Raw genomic sequence first — 21,937 nt, 5'->3', positions numbered from 1 at the left:
TTACGGTGAAAATTTGATTGCATGTCGAACTCAACAATAAACGAAAACAGAAGAAATGAAAGAAAAACAAAATATATAGATTTTGGTTCTTATATGGTTATAAAGCTGAGTATAAATTTAAATTTGTATGGATGTATCATGTATGAGTAGGTAGAGAAAATGATAAAAGTTAGGTTTAGGTGGTGGGTGGTATCAACTAACCTCGAGGTGTGCATACGACGGCTTCTCTGGGGATGGAACCACTAATTTGTACGACTCGTCTGCTCCATATTCCAACTGCAGCTCAACAAGAATCACACAATTTTAACGACTTTTGTTAAGTTTTAAATACAAACAATAAGTTTCACCCCCCAAAAAAAAATTCAAACAATATTTTGTTTATTAGTCGTTCATCTACTTTTCTGGGGGTTTCCCATTTTTAACTTTCAAATTATCAGATTATTAATAACTAACCAGAACCTTACAGAATGTATACAATAAATTACAAAATTAAGTGTATCGAAAGTCAAAAGATGATCCCATGAAGTAAAAGCTAGTATGAAAATGTAGACATATTATCAATTTATCATCGCTTAAATACTCATATACTAGATAGTGACCCACACTCTTACAACGTGGGAAAATATTCACGTAATTTTGGATTTGTTTGTTACAAAATAATTGTAAAAAATTATTTATTCTATATATTTTATAAAATTCTATATTTAATTTATTTAGTTTCATATTCTGATTTCGATTTATAGTCGATATCACTATTTTGGTTTGGGTGAAATATCAAAATTTTTAATTATAAATTTGATAAAGTCTAAAAAAACCCAACAAAACATGTATTGACTCGTGATCTGGTATTACAAATAGATGTGATCGTGTTTAGAGATCTTAATATACCGAATTTATAATAGTGAATGGTGTTAATATTGACATCATTGCAGCTATTGGTATACCATGTTAGTATATATTAACTTTATATTTGAAAATTATATTTAAATTATATATGTATATGTATACTGTCAACATAATACACTTAGTATTGTTTATATAGTGAATATTGTGCATACAAAATTAGTTTTAGCAAATTAAATAGTTTGTTATTGTTTTCTAAGATTTCAGAAACAATAAATAGAATCTGTTAAATAACTTTATTAAATAATTTCAAAAATATTATTTAAAAAAAAACATAAAATTTTATTTTTAAAACAAACATAAAATTTTATTTTGTTAATAATTAGAATAATTAAAATAAAATAGTATTTTCGTAATATGCCACATCAAAACTGGTTAAAGTTTTAACAACATTGCTTAAATAAGTATATATGGATATTTTAAAAATATAAGCAATGTTGTATCTTAGATTTATAATAGAATAGTCGTTATTAAACAATTTAATATGCAAATATTTAGTCTTAGTTTTATAAACAAAATTAATTTTTATAATTGTTCTAAATAATTTGTTATTGTTTCCTAAGATTTATGAAAAAATAAATAAATTATGTTAAATAATTTCGAAAATATTGTTTAATTATTTTTAAACTAATATAAAGTTTTTCTTTTATTAGTTATTAAATTAATTAAAATGTAATGGCAGTTTTGTAATATATCATATGATAGTAGAGTTAAACTTTAACAACATTACTTAAAATAGGTATATCAAGATTGTTTCTATTCTTACACTAAAAAATCTTTATAGATTTTTTTATAATAGCGCATGGAATAAATTAAGACTAAAATCTAGAATAATCCTCTAGACGTGCACTTGAAAATCCTTTATACTATAAAGCACAAGTCACATGACTAATAGAAATATGCCACATAAGATTAGTTTTCAATTTTAAAAATTAATTAAAATTAGTAAAAAAATATATTCTCTACTTCAAAAATTAACGTAACTTCCTCAGTTTTTTTTTACATATTTAATAAAAAAAAATATGAAACAAAAATCAGAAAATCCCTAAATTTTCTCTTACACTACACCACTATTTTTCAAACCGCCATATCTTCATTTTTAAAAATAAAAAATCTAATTCACATTGTATCTTCCGCTTTCCATTAATTTTTTTTCTCTCATATACATCGATTAGAAATTGTGTTGAAAAAAATTGTAATTGATCCAAGCTTATTGATTTTTTTTCATCTTAGATTCACTTCTCTTCTTTTCAGATTTATTGTCTTTCTTTTTTCTTTTAATTTCAGATTTATTGTTTTGTGCAGTTTTATTTACCTCTCTTCTCTTTATTTCAAATTCATGGTTCATTGTGTATTGAACAAAACAAGAGAAAGCTTTTATTATAAGAGAAAACAAGAGAAAGCTCGCTGTGTATCTCCAAAAATTGTTTACTGTATAAGAAGAGCTGTAAGTTTTTTTTTCTATGTTTTTATTATAAAACTCAGTTCTATGCTATCGTTCATTATAGTAATAATTTAAAAAAATTGATTTATTGTTGCCTCAAGCAATGCTAAATTAATGTTTTCTTATCATTCTTAGAGGTCATGTTCATCAAATTTAACATTTTTTATTAAGTCATAACTCAAAAACCAGTGGTACCGGTCCATAGGACGGGCATAATACTAGTAAATTATATTGTGGTAAAAGAATTAATCCCTATCTTAAATTCTTAACCAATATGACATTGGATTATTACTCCCACTTAACTATTTATTATAAATTTTTAGAATTTCTTCTACTACGTATTCTTTTGTTACTTATCACGTGGAATCTGAAAGATGATCAGATTAAAATCTGGATATGTATATTAAAATCTGGATCTAGGAATGTAATATTATTATTAAATGATATGATTGAAAATAACGAGGATGTCCGTGAGTTCGGTGGACCACCCCACAGGCCACAACCAAGTCGCCAGACACCAATCAGCAAAGCCAAGCAACCAAAAGTATAATATAAACAGAGAAGTTGGATAACCGATACATCTACGCACAAACATAACAATCTCTACACATCCGGAGTTCTCCAATAAATATAAGGATCTAGCAGTTTTCATGGAAATCTCACGGGAAAAGTTGCGTAAATTAGAGATCAATTTTATAAAATATATTATTAAACATCTCTCTATTTTAAGGAGGAAACTACTCGATCAGGAGTTGGCAAAAGATAAATGAAGACAAAAAAAAAACAAGTTATAACAATTGGTTAATGATAAACATGTTAGAGGAAAACAATTGAGGTAAGTATCTCATTCTTTTCTTATTATACCAATCAAGATAAAGACAATAAAAACAAATTTCAGCATAACTTTCTATATATTTTGGGTTTATGTAAGAACTCTTATGAATTGAAATATATATTTTTTTTTCTCCTTTTGACCAATTAAATGTTTACTTATAAGGTTGTTAAATTGTTAGTCAAAGTCAAATGCAATAATAGAGAAATATACCAATTTATGTAAGTCTAATTTCTATGAGTTATGGTATTAATTTTTCTTTTAAAAATGAAGTGGATCAAAATAAAAAATTTAGGAAATGAACAACACATATTTTCTAAATCTTTTAGAAAATAAATATACAGTATTAGTATAATATTAAATTTAAAGAAAATTTACGCAAAATAAGTTTATATATATATTAATGAGTTTCTGGGTTTTCTACAACAAAATAAATAAAAATTACTTGAACTAAATAAACACCGAACTAAGCGTTAGTGCAATTTTCATGTTAATATATATATTTTCAATAAAGGTTTTAAAAAAAATAAGAAACAAATATTTTCAAAGTATCAAAATATTTCCTTCACATAATTTTCCAAAGGTAACATATATTTTTGGATTTCCAAGATATAGGTGGACTAGTGGATATAAAGTGTTTCAAGGAAAAAGAAAATAAAAGAAAGATAATATGCTGCAACATTTGTGAAAGTGACATACATCTCGTTTTCTGTTTTTATAAAGAAAAATGACATATATCAAAAAAGTGGATAAAATTTATAACCAATAAAGACAATTGATTTTATTTTAATAATGAGATGATTATAACTAATAATGACATTAAACGTAAAGCTTTTTTTGTATAATAATTCATGTTCTCTAAATTCAATAACTTGTAGATCATTAAAAAATAACTTGTTGTTGTGGATTAATGATAAATGAAACTAACCTCATCGGTGGAGGAGGAGATAATGACGTGGAGTCCCTGAAGCAAAGCAGATCCACCGGAGCGTGAAGAGTTCCGGCCACCGGAGACGACGTGGCTCAGTCTCACAACATCGAGCATTCTATCAAATCCTTCTTTCAAGATCCCTGTAGTGTCTTCATATTTGCTTCCTTCCGTAACAAGCTTGAAATCTCCACTTAGATACATTCGCCGGCCACCGTGGCTAACTTCCGCCGGCAACGGCCAAATCCTCAGCCTCTCTATGTCTTCAAAGGCGGAGATTGCTCCGGCCATGAATAGCGTAAACAACGGCAAAACGCCGGCGATCTTTGCTCCTCTACCTCTCATTTTTTTCCCTCTTAGTAAAACGAAAAATAGTAAAAATGTTTTGAGGAAAAAAATGTAGCAAAAAATAGAAGAGCATCGTAGATCGAAGTCTCTCTCTTTATATATACACGTTAGACAAAGCCTCTGAAATATACAATTAAGTATTAACACTGCACCAACCCTCTGAAATAATTATAGAAGTAAATCATACTCTACTTAATAAAAAAAAGATATATAGAGGAAAAAATCCATTTAATATAATCCTTTATGTTATGCGATAACTAAATATTTATTGTGTGTTAAAGAAAATATATTTATTGTAAAAAAAATTTATTCCAGTTATGGCTAATGAAATTGTGCTTATTTTAGATTTCATATATATATATATATATATATATATATATATATGTATGTAGGGGAAAAGGTGAATAATTGAGGCTGATGTTTTTTTTTTTGGTTAGTGATTTTGGTGAGAATTTGGTTAGTTGCTGGTAATATTGATATTGTGGATGTGATTTTCGTTTGGTTTGGTCACTTGGGGACTATGTTATCATATGTTTTTTTGTTTTTCTGATATTATTTTATTAATATTAAGAACGAATTGATACATATAGGTTTTCAATTCTGTATGGTTATGACACTCTGTGTATACTTTGATTGATTCAAATAAAACTATAGATCATAATTAAACTAATAGAAAATAGAATAATAATAATTTCCAACATTTGTTTGTTTAATTAAAATATATTAGGCACATTTAAACGTGCATGGATATTATAATTACGACGATACTAGCTAGCATAACAGTGGCACAAATTTAAATTCATGATGTACCACAGTCATATTATGATTTAATTCAAAAGATTGTGATGTTGCGCATATGAAAATTTAAATTGTTCTGTCTCTCAAGCTTTCTTCACCAATCTATGTTAAATTACATCTGGTTTTCTACCCTTTAAGTTATATTTATTTATAAAACTAATCTTTAAAAAAATTACACAAAAAAACAAAATCATTAGATTCCTAAAATGTTTCTACCAAATTAGTTTATAATTTCCTAAAACAATTTATATATTTAGAAACACTAAAAATTAAAAATATAATAATGTAAGAATAATTCTTTTATGGTTTAAATCTGAAATAGCACTAACAATTTAAATTTTTATAACCATGATAAATCCAAAACTGGAAACATGTAACATATATAAAATTAAATAATTGTTCCGTTGTGTATGTATACCAGTCTGTAGTATACAGCTAGTCAAATTTTAAAATTAACAATCAAAATATAATTATACAATCTTAAACACTAAACAAAAGAAATAAAATTAACAAATAAATACAATTTTTTAAAATTTAGTTTTTTTTAATAAAAAATATTGTCCCGCGGTGTACCGCAAGTTAAAATCTAGTATAGAGATATCATAATACCAGTTTTGGTTTACAATATTTGCAAGAATTCATGAAAACTTTTCTTTCATAGAGTAGGGATTTCAAGTCATTTGTTTCATATGAAGAATGTTCGAGAACATCCAAACTTGATTCACCAAAGGGTAAGTAAAAATCATGGAATATAGTTTCATCTTTCAAGCCACAAAATACTTGTCACTAAGTATACATCATATATGTAGGCATTATGAAACTGTTACAACATGCGTTTTTAAGCTTCATATATAAATACTTTATCTTTGATACTGTTTTGACTTTCTATAGCGTGTAGAACATAACTTATTTCTAAAGAGAAGGGAATATAGTTTCATCTTTCAAACCAAAAAACATTTGTCACTAAGTATACATCATATATATAGGCATTATGAAACTGTTACAACATGTGTTTTTAAGCTTCATATATAAATACTTTATCTTTGATACTGTTTTGACTTTCTATAGCGTGTAGAACATAACTTATTTCTAAAGAGAAGGGAATATAGTTTCATCTTTCAAACCAAAAAACATTTGTCACTAAGTATACATCATATATATAGGCATTATGAAACTGTTACAACATGTGTTTTTAAGCTTCATATATAAATACTTTATCTTTGATACTGTTTTGACTTTCTATAGCGTGTAGAACATAACTTATTTCTAAAGAGAAGCATTATATGCAGAGTTATCTTAATCTTCTAGTAAGAAGTCATCTAGCTTATATCTACATTGAGTATTATAAGTACCATTTTGGATAAAACTGTAACGCCCCGACCCTAAAATTCCTTACCGATTTAAACCATGTCCGATTCTAACTTAGGCCTAATTAATTTTTCACTTGTTCATCTCGACAATATAAGCATGTGGTTCAGTAAAACAGGCCATAAATAAGCATAAACATGCAATCATATTCAAGATGAGGTTCTAGTACAACTAAAGTCATGCCAATAAGCTAATACATCATTATAACTACTAGACCGGAACTAAAACTACCCAAAGCCACCGTCCTCTCCCTTTCTTGTCTTCGTCACGCGAGCTGGTCAGTAATTTAGGTTTAGATCCTCAGACATGTCCTGTCCTGCATTCAAAAAGGAGGCGTAACCAAACAAGTTTGCTTAGTGGAGCGGTCATCCCATCTTACTAGGCTCAGTTCAATAATCTCAATTCGACATAAGTCTAATTCAATCAAGTCATGCAAGTCAAATAAACTCATAGGATAGTTTTCCAAATCACTTAGACTAACCATCAAATTATTGCAATAAAAAACATTAACCATGACAAGCAAGCAAACAAGACTAAATAAACTACGATCAAGAGATCGACCATAGAACTCGGCCACAGTCACGCACTCACCTTTGGTTTTCGACCCTTGGTGCTATTTCTCGACTATCTCCCGACCTACTTTTCTGATTCCAAAATCCTATCCCATGACGCTATGCGGATACATAGGTCACTACAAGAAAACATTCAATTTCCTATCGCAGTTTACAAAGGAAAACAGAAGGAAACACTTGTTTTCTACCATTTTCCTTCGAAAATTTGTGGAGGTAAACACCCGTAGGAAATCGATTTTGGAAAGAAATTCAAAGGAAATTTCCTTCGAAAACACTTGGAAGGAAAATGCGAAGGAAAATTGGAAGGAACAGGGAAAGGCAATATTGACTGTTTTCCTTCTATCTTTTCGTGGTAAAATGTTTCCTTCTAGTTTCCTTCCAATGATTTCTTGTGCTTTTTTTACAAAATCTTCCTTCTCATTTATTTCGACATTTTCCTTCTCATTTCCTTCCACTTAGTTTCGTTCTAATTTCCTTCGAGATTTTTCATTCTTTTTTCCTGAGAATTTTTCTTTAAATTTTTCTTCAAAATTCGCCTGTAGATAGTTCATAAAAAATTCTGATTCACGTTTCAATAATCAATTGTAGATGATTAATTTTGCAGTTATAACATTTCTAGATGAAATGTTTCCTTACACAACACTTCATACATTGATAAGTTCAAAAGTTTTACTAAAAACAGTAGTAATTAACCGTTAATACAAAATCACTACAGAATATTATGGTTGGGTTTCATCATCGTCCTCCATGCTTGTGGATGCTGGGTGGTTAGGTGGTTGTAGGTCAGGAAACTTTCCTAGGAGAAGCTTGTTGCATTCCATGAGGTACTTGATCTGAGCATCTTTTTGGAGTTCATGGGCCTTCAATGTTTGAATCTCTTCTTGTAACTTAGGAATCTGGCGTGGTGGAGCCATGGATGAGTCCTCATCGAAAAGGTTAGCGAAGCCATAGCGTTTTCCTCTTACCTTGGGAACAACTTGTGAACAACCAATTGATAATCACTCGATGGAGATTGTTAGAAGCTTACCATAATTGATAATGTTAGCATGATAGCATGAACTATCTTACAATGTATTGTTAAAAAAAAATAAGTTTTATGTGTTAGATTTACTTACTTTACGCATGATCTCGTTGATCTCATCTTGAGTTAGAGAAATTGGCTGCATCGGGCCACCACCTTCAGTTTGAGACTGGCGTTGAGATTGGACGATCTCCATCTCTCTTGTAGCCATCTCAAGAATCTTCTTTGTCTTCATATCGCTTATTGTACGGGTCTTCTTGTCTAAGTGAGTTTGTTCCATGAACTGAATCATATTAGGCGCCACTCCCAGCTCAACTGTCTAACATACATTCAAACAAAACAAAACCAGAAGAAGTAGTCAATTGAGTGAGAAACTCTCGCTGTAATTCAAAGATCAGAAGTGAATATGTAAGTAGAAGTGAATTATGAAACCAGAAAGTGAATAATTGAAATAAATCACAATTGATGGTAAGACATGTAAGAGTAATCACTTACCATCTCATCCCAACGTCTTTCATATGTTTTTGCACCGTTGTTGTGTTTAGCAACACCTAAACCTCCCCTTTTACTTCCACGGTTCTTAGAGTTTTTTGTTGCCATCTTGATGGTTTTTTGATCTGTCCACATCTTTATGTAACCAAAACAAATTCTTCTTTTCCTTCATCCATTCTGGTAAGTTCTCTGGACCTGCTTCTTTCCATTTTTCTTCCAGTCACGGAGATTTGCTTTAAAAGAGGTGTTTGCTTGCTTATTGTAATGTGTTCGAAGATACTCGGTTATGCTTGAGTTCCAGTTAAACTCTTGCTGAAAATGAGGAACACAATACTTTAGAAACCACTAGTCAAATATTATTAACTTAAAACATTTAGGAATTGAAGAGTATACTTACTGCAAAAGCTCGGAACCATCGGTTCTTGATTTCTAGTGGAAGAGACCGATAAGTTGGATATGGTTTAGGGAGATCAGATTTCAGCATTTTTAGCAGTTGCTTTGTTATCTTCCCGGTTTTATCATGTCTAAACCTGCAAATTAGTTGACCAACCAATGATTGAAAACTTATTTAATCGAGAAAAAATCTGAATAAGGCAAAAATTAAAACCATACCATATATCTGTTCCTTCACGGTCTGGACAGAGAACTGGAAGGTGTGTACGTCCTGGGGCGTTCAACAAATCATTCACTACAGCTAATATAGGGACAATGCCATCATCATCACTCTCACTTGCTGGTGAGTTGGAACCTCCAGCATCATTTGTAGGATGGCAAGGTTGATTGTGTGGCTGGTGAAACCTTGGGAGATCATTCAATGAGTAGCTAGGTGTACTGCTATCATAATTGCGTTGCTGTTCTGACATGTAACATTTGTATTCTTCCCGTGTTTGTGGCTGAAAATTTGAGAACCCAAGTTAGTTGGACTTTTATCCTAATTAAGAAAATTAAGTGTAAAGTAAAGAATAACATAGATCATGAAATTCTGTGTTAATTATGATGAAGGGTTGCGATAACATAAATAACCAAAACTGAATAATCTGAAATCTAGGAGAGAATCTCTTAACTAGTTAGAACGAAATAAGCTTCTATTGCGGAGCTAAATGTTGTATAAGAAGATAAAGAATATGCTTCATACGTGATGTAGTTGGTGAACCGGATTTAAACAACCAATAATCAAATTTACTCAAACCAAACTCCAATATACAGCATACTTCAGTGTTTGAGGTAATTTGTTAAGGCAAAAATCATAATCAACATAGAATGAGATAATGGCCGCAAAACTAGTTTCCACCAAATTCAGAAAAGTAAAAACATACCGTGAACTGGGGAGTCAGTGGCGGAGAAAACATGAAATTTATGTTGGGATTCCTATTACTCGGTGCTTTCCTGGAAGCCATGAGTTGGGAAAGAACGAGTGAGAGGGTTAACTAGAGAAGAAAACACTGCAATCGAAAGGATCTCTTTTGTTCCGATAAAATCTGTAACTCGCAGGCTCGGGAATGACGATGGAGTTTGAGAAGCGGCGAAGATGTTCTATTAGGGTTAATCTATCTCCCGTTAAATTAATTAGGCCAAAAAACCGATTAAAGGTTTGGTTGATGGGTTTAAACCCTTTATTAGCCCACTAACAAATTACATTCATCACTCTCACTTGCTGGTGAGTTGGAGCCTCCAGCATCATTTGTAGGACGGCAAAGTTGATTGTGTGGCTGGAGAAACCTTGGGAGATCATTCAATGAGTAGCTAGGTGTACTGCTATCATTATTGCGTTGCTGTTCTGTCATGTAACATTTGTATTCTTCCCGTGTTTGTGGCTGAAATTTTGAGAACCCAAGTTAGTTAGACTGTTATCCTAATTAAGAAAATTAAGTGTAAAGTAAAGAATAACATAGATCATGAAATTCTGTGTTAATTATGATGAAGGGTTGCGATAACATAAATAACCAAAACTGAACAATCTGAAATCTAGGAGAGAATCTCTTAACTAGTTAGAACGAAATAAGCTTCTACTGCGGAGCTAAATGTTGTATAAGAAGATAAAGAGTATGCTTCGTACGTGATGTAGTTGGTGAACCGGATTTAAACCACCAATAACCGAATTTACTCAAACCAAACTCCAATATACAACATACTTCAGTGTTTGAGGTAATTTGTTAATGCAAAAATCATAATCAACATAGATTGAGATAATGGCCGCAAAACTAGTTTCCACCAAATTCAGAAAAGAATAACATACCGTGAACTGGGGAGTCAGTGGCGGAGAAAACATGAAATTTCTGTTGGGATTCCTATTACTCGGTGCTTTCGTGGAAGCCATGAGTTGGGAAAGAACGAGTGAGAGGGTTAACTAGAGAAGAAAACACTGCAATCGAAAGGATCTCTTTTGTTCCGATAAAATCTGTAACTCTCAGGCTCGGGAATGACGATGGATTTTGAGAAGCGGCGAAGATGTTCTATTAGGGTTAATCTATCTCCCGTTAAATTAATTAGGCCAAAAAAACCCATTACAGGTTTGGTTGATGGGTTTAAACCCTTTATTAGCCCACTAACAAATTACATTCATCACTCTCACTTGCTGGTGAGTTGGAGCCTCTAGCATCATTTGTAGGATGGCAAAGTTGATTGTGTGGCTGGAGAAACCTTGGGAGATCATTCAATGAGTAGCTAGGTGTACTGCTATCATAATTGCGTTGCTGTTCTGACATGTAACAGTTGTATTCTTCCCGTGTTTGTGACTGAAAATTTGAGAACCCAAGGTAGTTGGACTGTTATCCTAATTAAGAAAATTAAGTGTAAAGTAAAGAATAACATAGATCATGAAATTCTGTGTTAATTATGATGAAGGGTTGCGATAACATAAATAACCAAAACTGAACAATCTGAAATCTAGGAGAGAATCTCTTAACTAGTTAGAACGAAATAAGCTTCTACTACGGAGCTAAATGTTGTATAAGAAGATAAAGAGTATGCTTTGTACGTGATGTAGTTGGTGAACCGGATTTAAACCACCAATAACCGAATTTACTCAAACCAAACTCCAATATACAGCATACTTCAGTGTTTGAGATAATTTGTTAAGGCAAAAATCATAATCAACATAGAATGTGATAATGGCCGCAAAACTAGTTTCCACCAAATTCAGAAAAGAATAACATACCGTGAACTGGGGAGTCAGTGGCGGAGAAAACATGAAATTTCTGTTGGGATTCCTATTACTCGGTGCTTTCGTGGAAGCCATGAGTTGGGATAGAACGAGTGAGAGGGTTAACTAGAGAAGAAAACACTGCAATCGAAAGGACCTCTTTTGTTTCGATAAAATCTGTAACTCTCAGGCTCGGGAACAACGATGGAGTTTGAGAAGCGGCGAAGATGTTCTATTAGGGTTAATCTCTTTCCCGTTAAATTAATTAGGCCAATAAATCCATTAAAAGTTTGGTTGATGGGTTTAAACCCTTTATTAGCCCACTAAAAATTACAATAGCTAGAAGCCCATAATTAGCCCACTAACCAATTCAATTAACCGATTTTTTATCTTGTTTTATTGTATTTTTGGTTTTATCAGATATAAAACATAAATTATAGATTGAAGATTAATCTTATATTTTTTTATATTTTATTCCTTGTTCCTATAAAAATATATATATATATATATATATGTATTTTACATTAAGCTATTTTTTTAAAACCAGTTCTCGTAAAATTATTGGAACATTATTCATTAATAATATTTTGTATGACAATTATTATTTTTAGGGGGTTTTTTATAGTTAACAGATTTATTTTAACACAAAAATTTAACACAAAGTCAGTAAGATATTTACCATTTATTCAGTATCAGATGAATATTCGGATGATGCAGAATCATACTCTTCTTCAAACTCTCCAACCTCTTCTTCAGAAACGTTTAATACATCATCAATTGTGATATCTTTTTCTAGTTCTTCTGGGATAGTTTCATCATGAGTAAGCTCAACAGAGCCTATGTCCCCAACATATGTTTGTTGCAAAGGGCCATTTTCTATTACACCGTGAACTCTACCTCTACGACTTATTTGTGTAACAGTAACACACACATCTTTTTTTTTTTGTAAGCCGAGGATAGGGAATGTAACACACTTGGTCCCCCTATGATGCGAGGATAAAAGGGTCATATTTATCTAACCTCCTTGACGTTCTGACTGAAGTTACACCAAATTTGTCAACACGGACTCCCCTCTCAAAAGATGGATTATACCAATCACACATGAAAACTATGCATTTTAAATTTATTACTCCAGGAAACTCAACCTCCAAAATCTCATTCAAAACACGTAATATATTGTGTTACCGGCTTGCGTACTAATCCCGGAGTTGATCGTTGTCCTGTTCTCTCCCTCGCGGTAGACTTTGAATGCATATCCACGTGTGTAGTAAGTTGGTGAACTATATGCAAGCGACAATGGACCGTCAACCAACTCTTCTAACCAAGTATGTAATTTTTCACCTCTACTATTGCATGTTAGGACATGTATGTAAGTGAATACATTAAGTGACTATATTGAGTAATATGTTATTCAACAAAGCATTTTATATATGTCATATTCTCACATATAATTCTATCCATTGTACGAACTCATTCTGTTTCATGGTGGCAAGAGTCTCTTCATCAAAATGTGGATACGATGTTCGCAACTGGTCGAGATAAATCCTGTACATACAATATTATTAAAAGTAACACAAATTAAAGGTTGTAGCCAAAAAAAAAAGATTAAATTTACATTACTTCAAAATACCTCTCATATGGCCATAGTTCCTCTCAATTCAAAAAAATGTAAGTATGCAAGTGCTTTACTTCTTCTTCGGTTAGCCACCGCTTAGTTGGTTTCCCACTTAATTGCCCAGTTTGTGAGAAAACATCTGGAACTTGGGTTATGTATTGTGGTTTTTCTCCACCATCATCATAACATCTTGGTTTTCTCCACCATTCATCGAACCTTCCACTTTGCTTAAAATTTTCACCTTCTTTTTCAAGTGAAACATGAATCTCTCGAATGGGTACATCCACCTATACTGAACATGACCCCCAAGTTTCGCCTCTCTAGGAAGATGAATTGGAAGATGTTCCATTATATCAAAGAAGGAGGGTGGGAATATTTTTTCGAGATTGCAAATAAGAACGGGTATGTTGTCAGATAATTGTCTAATGTCAGCTGTTGTAAGTGACCTTGTACATAGGTCCCGAAAGAAAGCACTAATTCCTGCATTATGAAAAAACAATACTTTAGTTGCATTTATGAAATAATAATTTAGATTTTATTTAAAAAATTACCTGCAATAGATTCATGTTCATTTTTGGGGAGGAGTTCGAGAAATGCAAATGGTAGTAATCGCTGCATAAACACATGACAATCATGACTCTTCATCCCTGATAATCGACTTTCTTGGTTGTCAACACAGTTTCGTAGGTTGGAAGCATATCCATCAGGACCTCTTCCGTTAGGTAAGACATGTAAATGAGGGCGATTACATATCAAAGGCAAGTCTAATCTTGACTTCACATTGTCTTTTGTCTTCCCTGGGACATTTAAAACGGTATTCAGCAAGTTGTCAACGACATTCTTCTCAATGTGCATGACATCAAGATTGTGTTTTAACAAGAGATCTTTCCAATAAGACAACTCCCAGAAAATACTATGTTTGTGCCAATTGTGATACTCTCCATAACCGTCCACTGGATTATGCACACTACCACCGCAATATGTTGTCTTTCTCCGCACCAAAATCCCTTAGTTGCGTTAATATAGTTTCACGATTTTTTTGAAACTGTGCGATTTTTCTAAAACAATTTTTTCTTGCGACGATAAGGATGCGAGGCTGGGAGAAAAGCGTCTGTGGCAATCAAACCAACTTGTCTTCCATCCATGTTTTAACTGAAATGCGTCTGTACTATCTTGACAATACGGGCATGGTAATAGTCCATGCGTTGTCCATCATGATAACATTATGTGTGCTGGAAAATCACTTATTGTCCACATTCGGACCGCCCGGAGAGTAAAATTTTGCTGCCAATAGACATTATAGGCTTGAACTCCGTGCTCCCATAAGACTTGTAACTCATGAATCAAAAGTTGTAAGAACACATTAAGAGATCTCTTTGGGTGTTCTGGACCAGGAACAAGCACATACAGAAATAGAAACTCTCGCTTCATGCACAGTGATGGAGGTAGATTATAAGGTGTGTGAATAACTGAGCACAAAGAATATTGTCGTCCATGCTTTCCACAAGGGTTGAAACCATATATACATAGTCCGAGGTAGATGTTCCTACTTTCTGCTGCAAAAGTAGGATACAATCTCTTAAAATGTTTCCATGCCTCTGCGTCTCAGGGATGCACGATCTCCCTTTCGGTTGAATGCTCTTGGTGACATCTCATTGCTGCAGCGGTGCGCTCTGCTTGATATAATCTTTTATGCCGATCTGCTAACGGTAAATACCACATACGCTTAAACGGTAGTATTCTGAAACCGGGACTTTCCACAAAATCAACAAGCTAAGTAGTCAGCGTCTGATTGCCAGTAAATCATACAGTTGTAAATACAAACATCGATCATATGATATCACTACAAGAAAATAGTGGTATTGCCACGATATTTTTGTAATGATCGTATTCGTTAAGATTTTGTAACATTTTTTGCTATATTTTTGCAATGATAAATGTACGTAACAATTTTATTACAAATTTATTGCAATAGTGACAAAACTGTTCGTTGTTTTTTTCATAACAAACTAGGTTTTAACCCGCGATATACCGCGGGATATTTTGGATATAATTAAATATATATTAACTAAATTATGCTTAACTTATATGTATATAGATTACTTAAATTTGCTCAAACTCTGTTCATGTAGCCCACAAGATATCAAACTCTGTTCCATAAACTTTGCTCATGTAGCCTTTACCTTTATTCATCGCACAAACAATGAGATTGCCCATTTATTAGCTAAATTGGGTTGTAATAACTTAGATTTTTATTCAGACTCTTGCAATCCTCCTGTATGGCTGATGGAACCTTTGTACCTTGACAGATTTTATTCTGAATAAATTACTTTTGCTGAAAAAAAAAATAGATTACTTAAATTAATATATAAGTTTTTCTACTGATGTGTAAGTATGAGAATTTTTTAAAAATATATATATTTCGGAAGTGTATAGTAGTACTTTTTTTTTAATAATATTATGTTATAGTTGTTTTTTATATAGTTTTAAAATAAATTGTAAATATTATGTAAAATTGGCATTCTAATATTAAGATTACACATCAGTAGTGTGAATTGAATTTTTTTATATTTTGAATTTTTTTATTATGAGTAATAAATATTGGCTTATTTATTTATTAGTAATGAATTTGTGTGTACACGATGTTTTGACGGGTTTTAAACGGTGATACAACTCGGAAAATTGGATATGTGGTTTTTTTTCCAGGTATCTTAAGCTGAAATCCATTTGCTATTGATTATATTCCTTTTCTTTTTTTTAAAAAAATAAATTATCTGCCAAATAGAAAAGTTCGATGTTTCATATATTTAATAAGATTGTAAATAAATATTATTTTATTGTAAAAATAAAATTTTGCATTACTTCATCATTTTAATATGTTTTTTCTATATTTGAAAAACCTATTATGTATTAATAAAATTTCAATGTTTGAATATTCTAATGTAAAATAATTTATTATAAACAGATTTCCCAAATAAAAAAAGATGGGCTACATATGAACAATATAGCTGGACTTCTTTAGGCCTACTAAAAATACAGATGTTAATGGTTAAACTAAAAAGTTAATTAAATCATTTTGCTGGAAAAAGGAAAACTGCAAACAACATCTTCGTTCTTGTTGCATTACGTCGCATCTATCATCGAAATTCTTCTCTTTTTAGTCAATAATTAGTTGTTCCATTAAATTATTCTCTATATTCTTACATACTCTCACCATATCTGCTAAGATGTCGAGGAAAGCATACCTACTGCCTCCAGATTTTTTATTGAGCATAATAGATTTGCTCGATGTTTTTTTGGGCAACATCTAGTTCAAATTAATCTATTTAAGGAAGCATGCACTGGAATTGGCTACTTCGTAATTGAATTCAATGTTTCGGTAAGTGGCTTCTAATTTCTTTTTAGTTTCATATCAATCTATATTTTTTTTGGTTTGTAAAGACTCTTTTTTTTTCCATTTTTCGCAATCGCTTTTGAGAGAGGATGAAGAACCGATTCTGAAGAAATTGTACTGGGCAGTAATAAGGTTTGTTTCGAAACTATTATTTGACAAATAATTAATTTGGCCACTATTTTTTTAGTATTTTTGGCTGAGAATTAGTTAGGAAACCTCTATATTACGTTTGACAGAAATGAAAGGAACATAAAAGTTTTATTAGTGATGAAATTAAGCCAGAAAGCGAGAAAAACATAGAAATTATAAGAAGATAAAAACAAATAGGTAGATGGATTATGATCCATAACATTTTATTCTTGTAATAAACTTCTCGCCAAACATGCTTCTTTGTATGAATCGTAAATCAAACCATTATATGTCCTCATATCTTCATCACGTGTTGGTGCCTTGATATATCTGAATAGGAGTTTCAAATATATATCACCATCAATCTTACTTGAAACATATGTTATCCTTTGCCTCTTGATGGTTCTTTGCCTTCTTTGGAATTTGTTTTTTTTGGGATTTCAATAATAAAAACCTGGAATATCTTCGAAAGTGAGTTGTCTTGCATATGAACATTGATTGTTCATATCAAACCAAGCTGAAAGGAGTGGATGTTGATTTTTTTTGTTGTTTTGGCTGGTAGCCATACCGAGAGTTTTATGTGATAATAAGGATAGTGGATTATCTGCTATGAAATGTGTTTGATGAGTAGCTCTTTGACAATGTACGTATTTATACTATTCTAGATAGTATAATTTCTATAGTTAAGATTTGGAAGGTTTTGATTATTAAGTAAATCATATCTCGACGGTAGTAATGTACCATAAATTATGATATATTTAAGTATACCAAACAATGAGATTCTGCAAATAAAAACATATACAATAGTCATAAACTTTGCGGATTTTCTGTAATTTGATAAGAAGTCTTCTGCAAATGAAAAAAATTGCAGTTTAACTTACATGTACATCTGCGAGGACCATGTCAAAGGTCTCTCCAAAAGCGGTGATGTAAGTTTTTCAAGAGTGAAGGACTCAGACTTGCACTCTCCAGGATGTCTTGTAGGGCTTGACATCATTGAGGTAAGCAATTGCTTGTGCCATTAAGAAATACAAAAAGGACTTTGAGTTTTGCTGTTGAGTTTTCGAAATTGATTGATGTGATGAGATGAGAATGACTATAGAATATATCTATTTATACTAAAGTTGGTAACATAGGGTTTCACAGTGATTGAGTTGTGATAATCTTGAATGGAAAGTAAGAAATCTTTTTATTCAAATTTGTTTTGATTTTATGATATCAAATTAGGTATGTTCCATGTTTATTTGCGTTTTTTTTAGTAATTATGCTATTATGGAATTAATTAATTGAGACCCTGATTATAAGTTGATTGGAGAATTAATATTTCAAATTTCAATGATTTGCGTAAATTGATATGAACTGAATTTTACATTTAATCTTATGCCATGAAAACCATCTATCGACTAATTAGAATATTGGTATTTTTGCAGATAAGTAAGGCCCAATATGTATACTAATATTGTCAAACGATAGTGAAGCCCAAAATAAATAAATAAAATATCCAAGTTGTTGGATAGGAATTGATTATCGGGTGGGTATTCGGATAAAGACGCCGCCCCTACAGATGAAATCGATTTTTTATTTTCTTAAGTCAATTGTGTCCTTCTTAATTTCAATAAAATGTCTACTTTATTAATAATTCAGTGGCAATTTGAGTAAATAGATCAGATATTTTGGACATTTTCCAATTTGTACTTCTCTTTTAATTATAAGAAGATTAGCAACAATATTACGACATATAAAAATGTCTTGCAAATTTTGCAAGAAATATTCAACGGCTATGAGTTGTGACTATTTTACAAGAAAATTTTAGTAAAAATATGTGGCAACATATGTGACACCTTTGTGACTGTATTTACAATAATTTATAACTCTTTTGCAACATATTTTTCTATAAAACTACCTTAATATATATCATATTTTTAACTCAATTACTAGTTAAAACATTAATTTGATGCATATTTTAACATTGACGTTGACATAAGATTATTTGGATTTGATATGTTGTTGTTTTTTTTGTATATGAGTCTAAAGTAGAACTTTTTTTGGTTTACTTGGTTTAGTCCATGTTTAGACAAAAATATTATTAAATTTTGAAATATAGATTATATCTATAATATTTCTATTTTTTTGTAAATTTTGTTAATGTCTAATATATGTTTTTGCGGTTTAGTTGTATATATGGATAGACATTCATCTTTTATCTTCACGGTTTATTTTATTTTGAGGTTTTATATGCTAAATTTGACTTACACGTTTCTTCTCATGACTTGCATCTTTTATTAGTTCGATCACTTTTTAGTTTTTACATTGAGAAACTGAAGAAAATTAAATAAATAACCAAACAGAAACTTGGAAAAAATACAAACGCTAATAAAGCATGAGTAAATAAATCATCAACACATCTAATACCAAAGCTTTTTCAGTTTTCTTCTTGAGATCAAACTCTTCTTCATCTTGTTCATTATGTTACTTGTTTAAATCTAACTTATGGACAACCTATGATTTTATCATGTAAACATCTCTTGAGTATTCACCTTCTTCTTTATTTTTTAATTTTTTCTTCATGTTTTCTTCGTGCTTCATTTTGGTTTAGAAAAAAAGATTAAAAACAAAAGAACTCGTTGGAGTGATTATAAGGTAGTTTGTTTTGATACAAGACTAAAATCTAGGAAAATTATTTTTTTATGATACCATGGAAATATCAAAACAAAGAATATTTGTTCCCTATTGTTCCCTTCCACCTGCTTTGATTTTTTTTCATTTTTTAACGCGTACCGAAATAATTTTGATAATTACACGACTTTACGTCCAATGAAAAAATATTAATTTTAAGTATTTTTTAAGTCTAACAATATTGAGATGGTGTGCTACGACAAGATGCATGGCTAAAGAGATGAACATGTGTCTACTGCTAAAATTAGTTTCTACACTGTTAGCTTTTGTGTACGTGTAATGTGTTAAAATCTTTCTGTAATTTACCTTCTGTTTTAATAAAAAAGTTGATCGGCCCAAAAAAAAAAAAGTTTCCCGCCTCTTCCCGCTTCTCGCACCTTTTGTATTTTTGACAATACTTGAAAGATTTGGATAAATCCACTATTCGGTATCAAAGATTTTATTTTATTCTTTGCTTATATATAGTTTAAAGACGTAGTTTATTAACCAACGTTTCTTCTCCATAGTAAACACACTTCTCTATTGATTAATTATGTTTTTATTTTAATATTTTATTCTGGGGTATAATTCTGTGTTTCTCTTCTCCAAATCACAACACATGAGATGCATCATACATAAATGTTTTTCGAGAGACACACAAGAAATCAGATGGATCATTTGTTGATGAGAGGACAAGGCAGATCAGTTAACATTAGTGTAAGGCCACACTCAAAATTTGCAGATATTTTTCCAAATATTGGTAGATTCGTTGGAGCTGGTCACATTTGTACACTAACTTATATAGAGAGGCAACAAGCACATCGACATGTTTTGATCAACTCTTAGCTACTTGATCATTTACGAGAGTAAGTTTAGCTCACAATAACATTGATTATTCTAACTTTTTTAATTGAACTATACTAATATAGTTCTTATTATTTTCTATCTAGGCGATACAAAAATAAGCTTGTTAGTAGAATTTCTGGTCAGAGCAGAAGGAATCGTGCTATTGACATTGACAAAGAAATGCATCTTAATTTTGCTAAATGGATGAGAGAAAAAGTAGAAGAAAATGACATTGATGGGATAGATGATGATTTACGATGCTTAGCTCTTGGTCCATCAGATAAAGTTGTGAAGTATACAGCTTACAACGTGAACGACTTCAAATTTCGAACTATTGAAAGAGTTGCTGATATCAAAACACAAAATAGTGGTGTTTATGTGGCTGCCGAGACTATGAGTTATGCAAGCTCTTGTGATCTAAACCCAATAGCAGGAGATGTAGCTTACTATGGGAAGCTAGTTGAAGTTATGGAGTTAAATTACTATGAGACTTTTAAAGTTGTGTTGTTTAAGTGTAAATGGGTTGATTCTCGTACTGAACGAGGATATAAAATAGACGCATATGGTCATCATATGGTCAATTTTTCACGCTTGGCTTCTCAAGCGAGACTGGTATATTATGTTAAACAACGTGGCGAGTCAGAGTGGGATTTTTCAGTTCATGTTCAACCTAGAGACGTATTTGATATGGGTAATGCAATTCTATGAGAATATTTTGGCTTTAATAAGGAACACTTGAGTCTTTCTCTTTTTGTTGACTTGACTTTATTTATTTGTTATACTATAATTTGATGCTTATGTAAACTACAGTTTTTTTAGTTTCGTTGAAAGGCTTAACTTGAGTTTACTTTCTTTATTGCTTTTTTTATGATTATAATATAAGTGTAAGATGTTTTAGTTAGGAAGCCTTCTATGAAATATATATATATAGTTGTGTAAGTTCTAAAATTCTCGAGCTCATATATTCCATTGAAATATCAATAAACGACTTGTAGTTAAATTTGCTGGTTTTAATGACCAAATTAGTCACTATTTGAAGAATCAATTAAAATTCAGTATTTCTTAACAGTTTGCTTTTATGTGCTTTGTTTAGGTTCATGAATTTTGGGGATTTCACGGATTTTACTGATTCGTAACCTCAAGCACCAGATGGTATGACACATTTTCGGACTTTCAAAGATTTTACTGAAAATGCAGAACAAAGGCTTAGAAGATCAAAGGTTTAGAAGATCAAGTTAGAACAATGAATACTTTGTTCCAGAAGATGTTCGGTGTTGCATCTGTTGATCAGGTATTATACCTTTTGCATGTTATATATTTTGTTAATATGTATAGTTGATGATATACTGATTTCTTAAAATTTATGACCTTGTTAATTCTAATATACAAATGATGTAGGCAAGCACTTGGGCTTCAAACTTTGCTGCAGCTTTGGCAAACATTCCGAATC

At 31.3% G+C, this 21,937-nt stretch overlaps 1 protein-coding gene across 2 annotated transcripts in view; it reads right to left on the bottom strand.

The window, feature by feature from the left end:
- Positions 1–4,628, bottom strand: part of LOC104701157 (beta-hexosaminidase 3-like) — a 12,511-nt gene extending 7,883 nt beyond the window's left edge. Inside the window, exons 1-2 of one of the 2 annotated variants that reach the window (XM_010416799.2) lie at positions 4,108–4,628; positions 202–276 (exon numbers count right to left, since the gene is read on the bottom strand). In XM_010416799.2, the coding sequence (XP_010415101.1) occupies positions 202–276; positions 4,108–4,452 (420 nt within the window). In that variant the 5' untranslated portion in view covers positions 4,453–4,628. The remainder of the gene's footprint in view (positions 1–201; positions 277–4,107) is intronic. The other variant, XM_010416798.2, reaches the window with a different exon arrangement.

The sequence above is a fragment of the Camelina sativa genome, chromosome 7 (genome assembly GCF_000633955.1).
Source record: "Camelina sativa cultivar DH55 chromosome 7, Cs, whole genome shotgun sequence".
In the NCBI taxonomy this organism is placed as follows: Eukaryota; Viridiplantae; Streptophyta; class Magnoliopsida; order Brassicales; family Brassicaceae; genus Camelina; species Camelina sativa.
The sequence above is the reverse complement of the archived record's forward strand: the minus strand, read 5'-3'. Positions and strand labels throughout refer to the sequence as shown.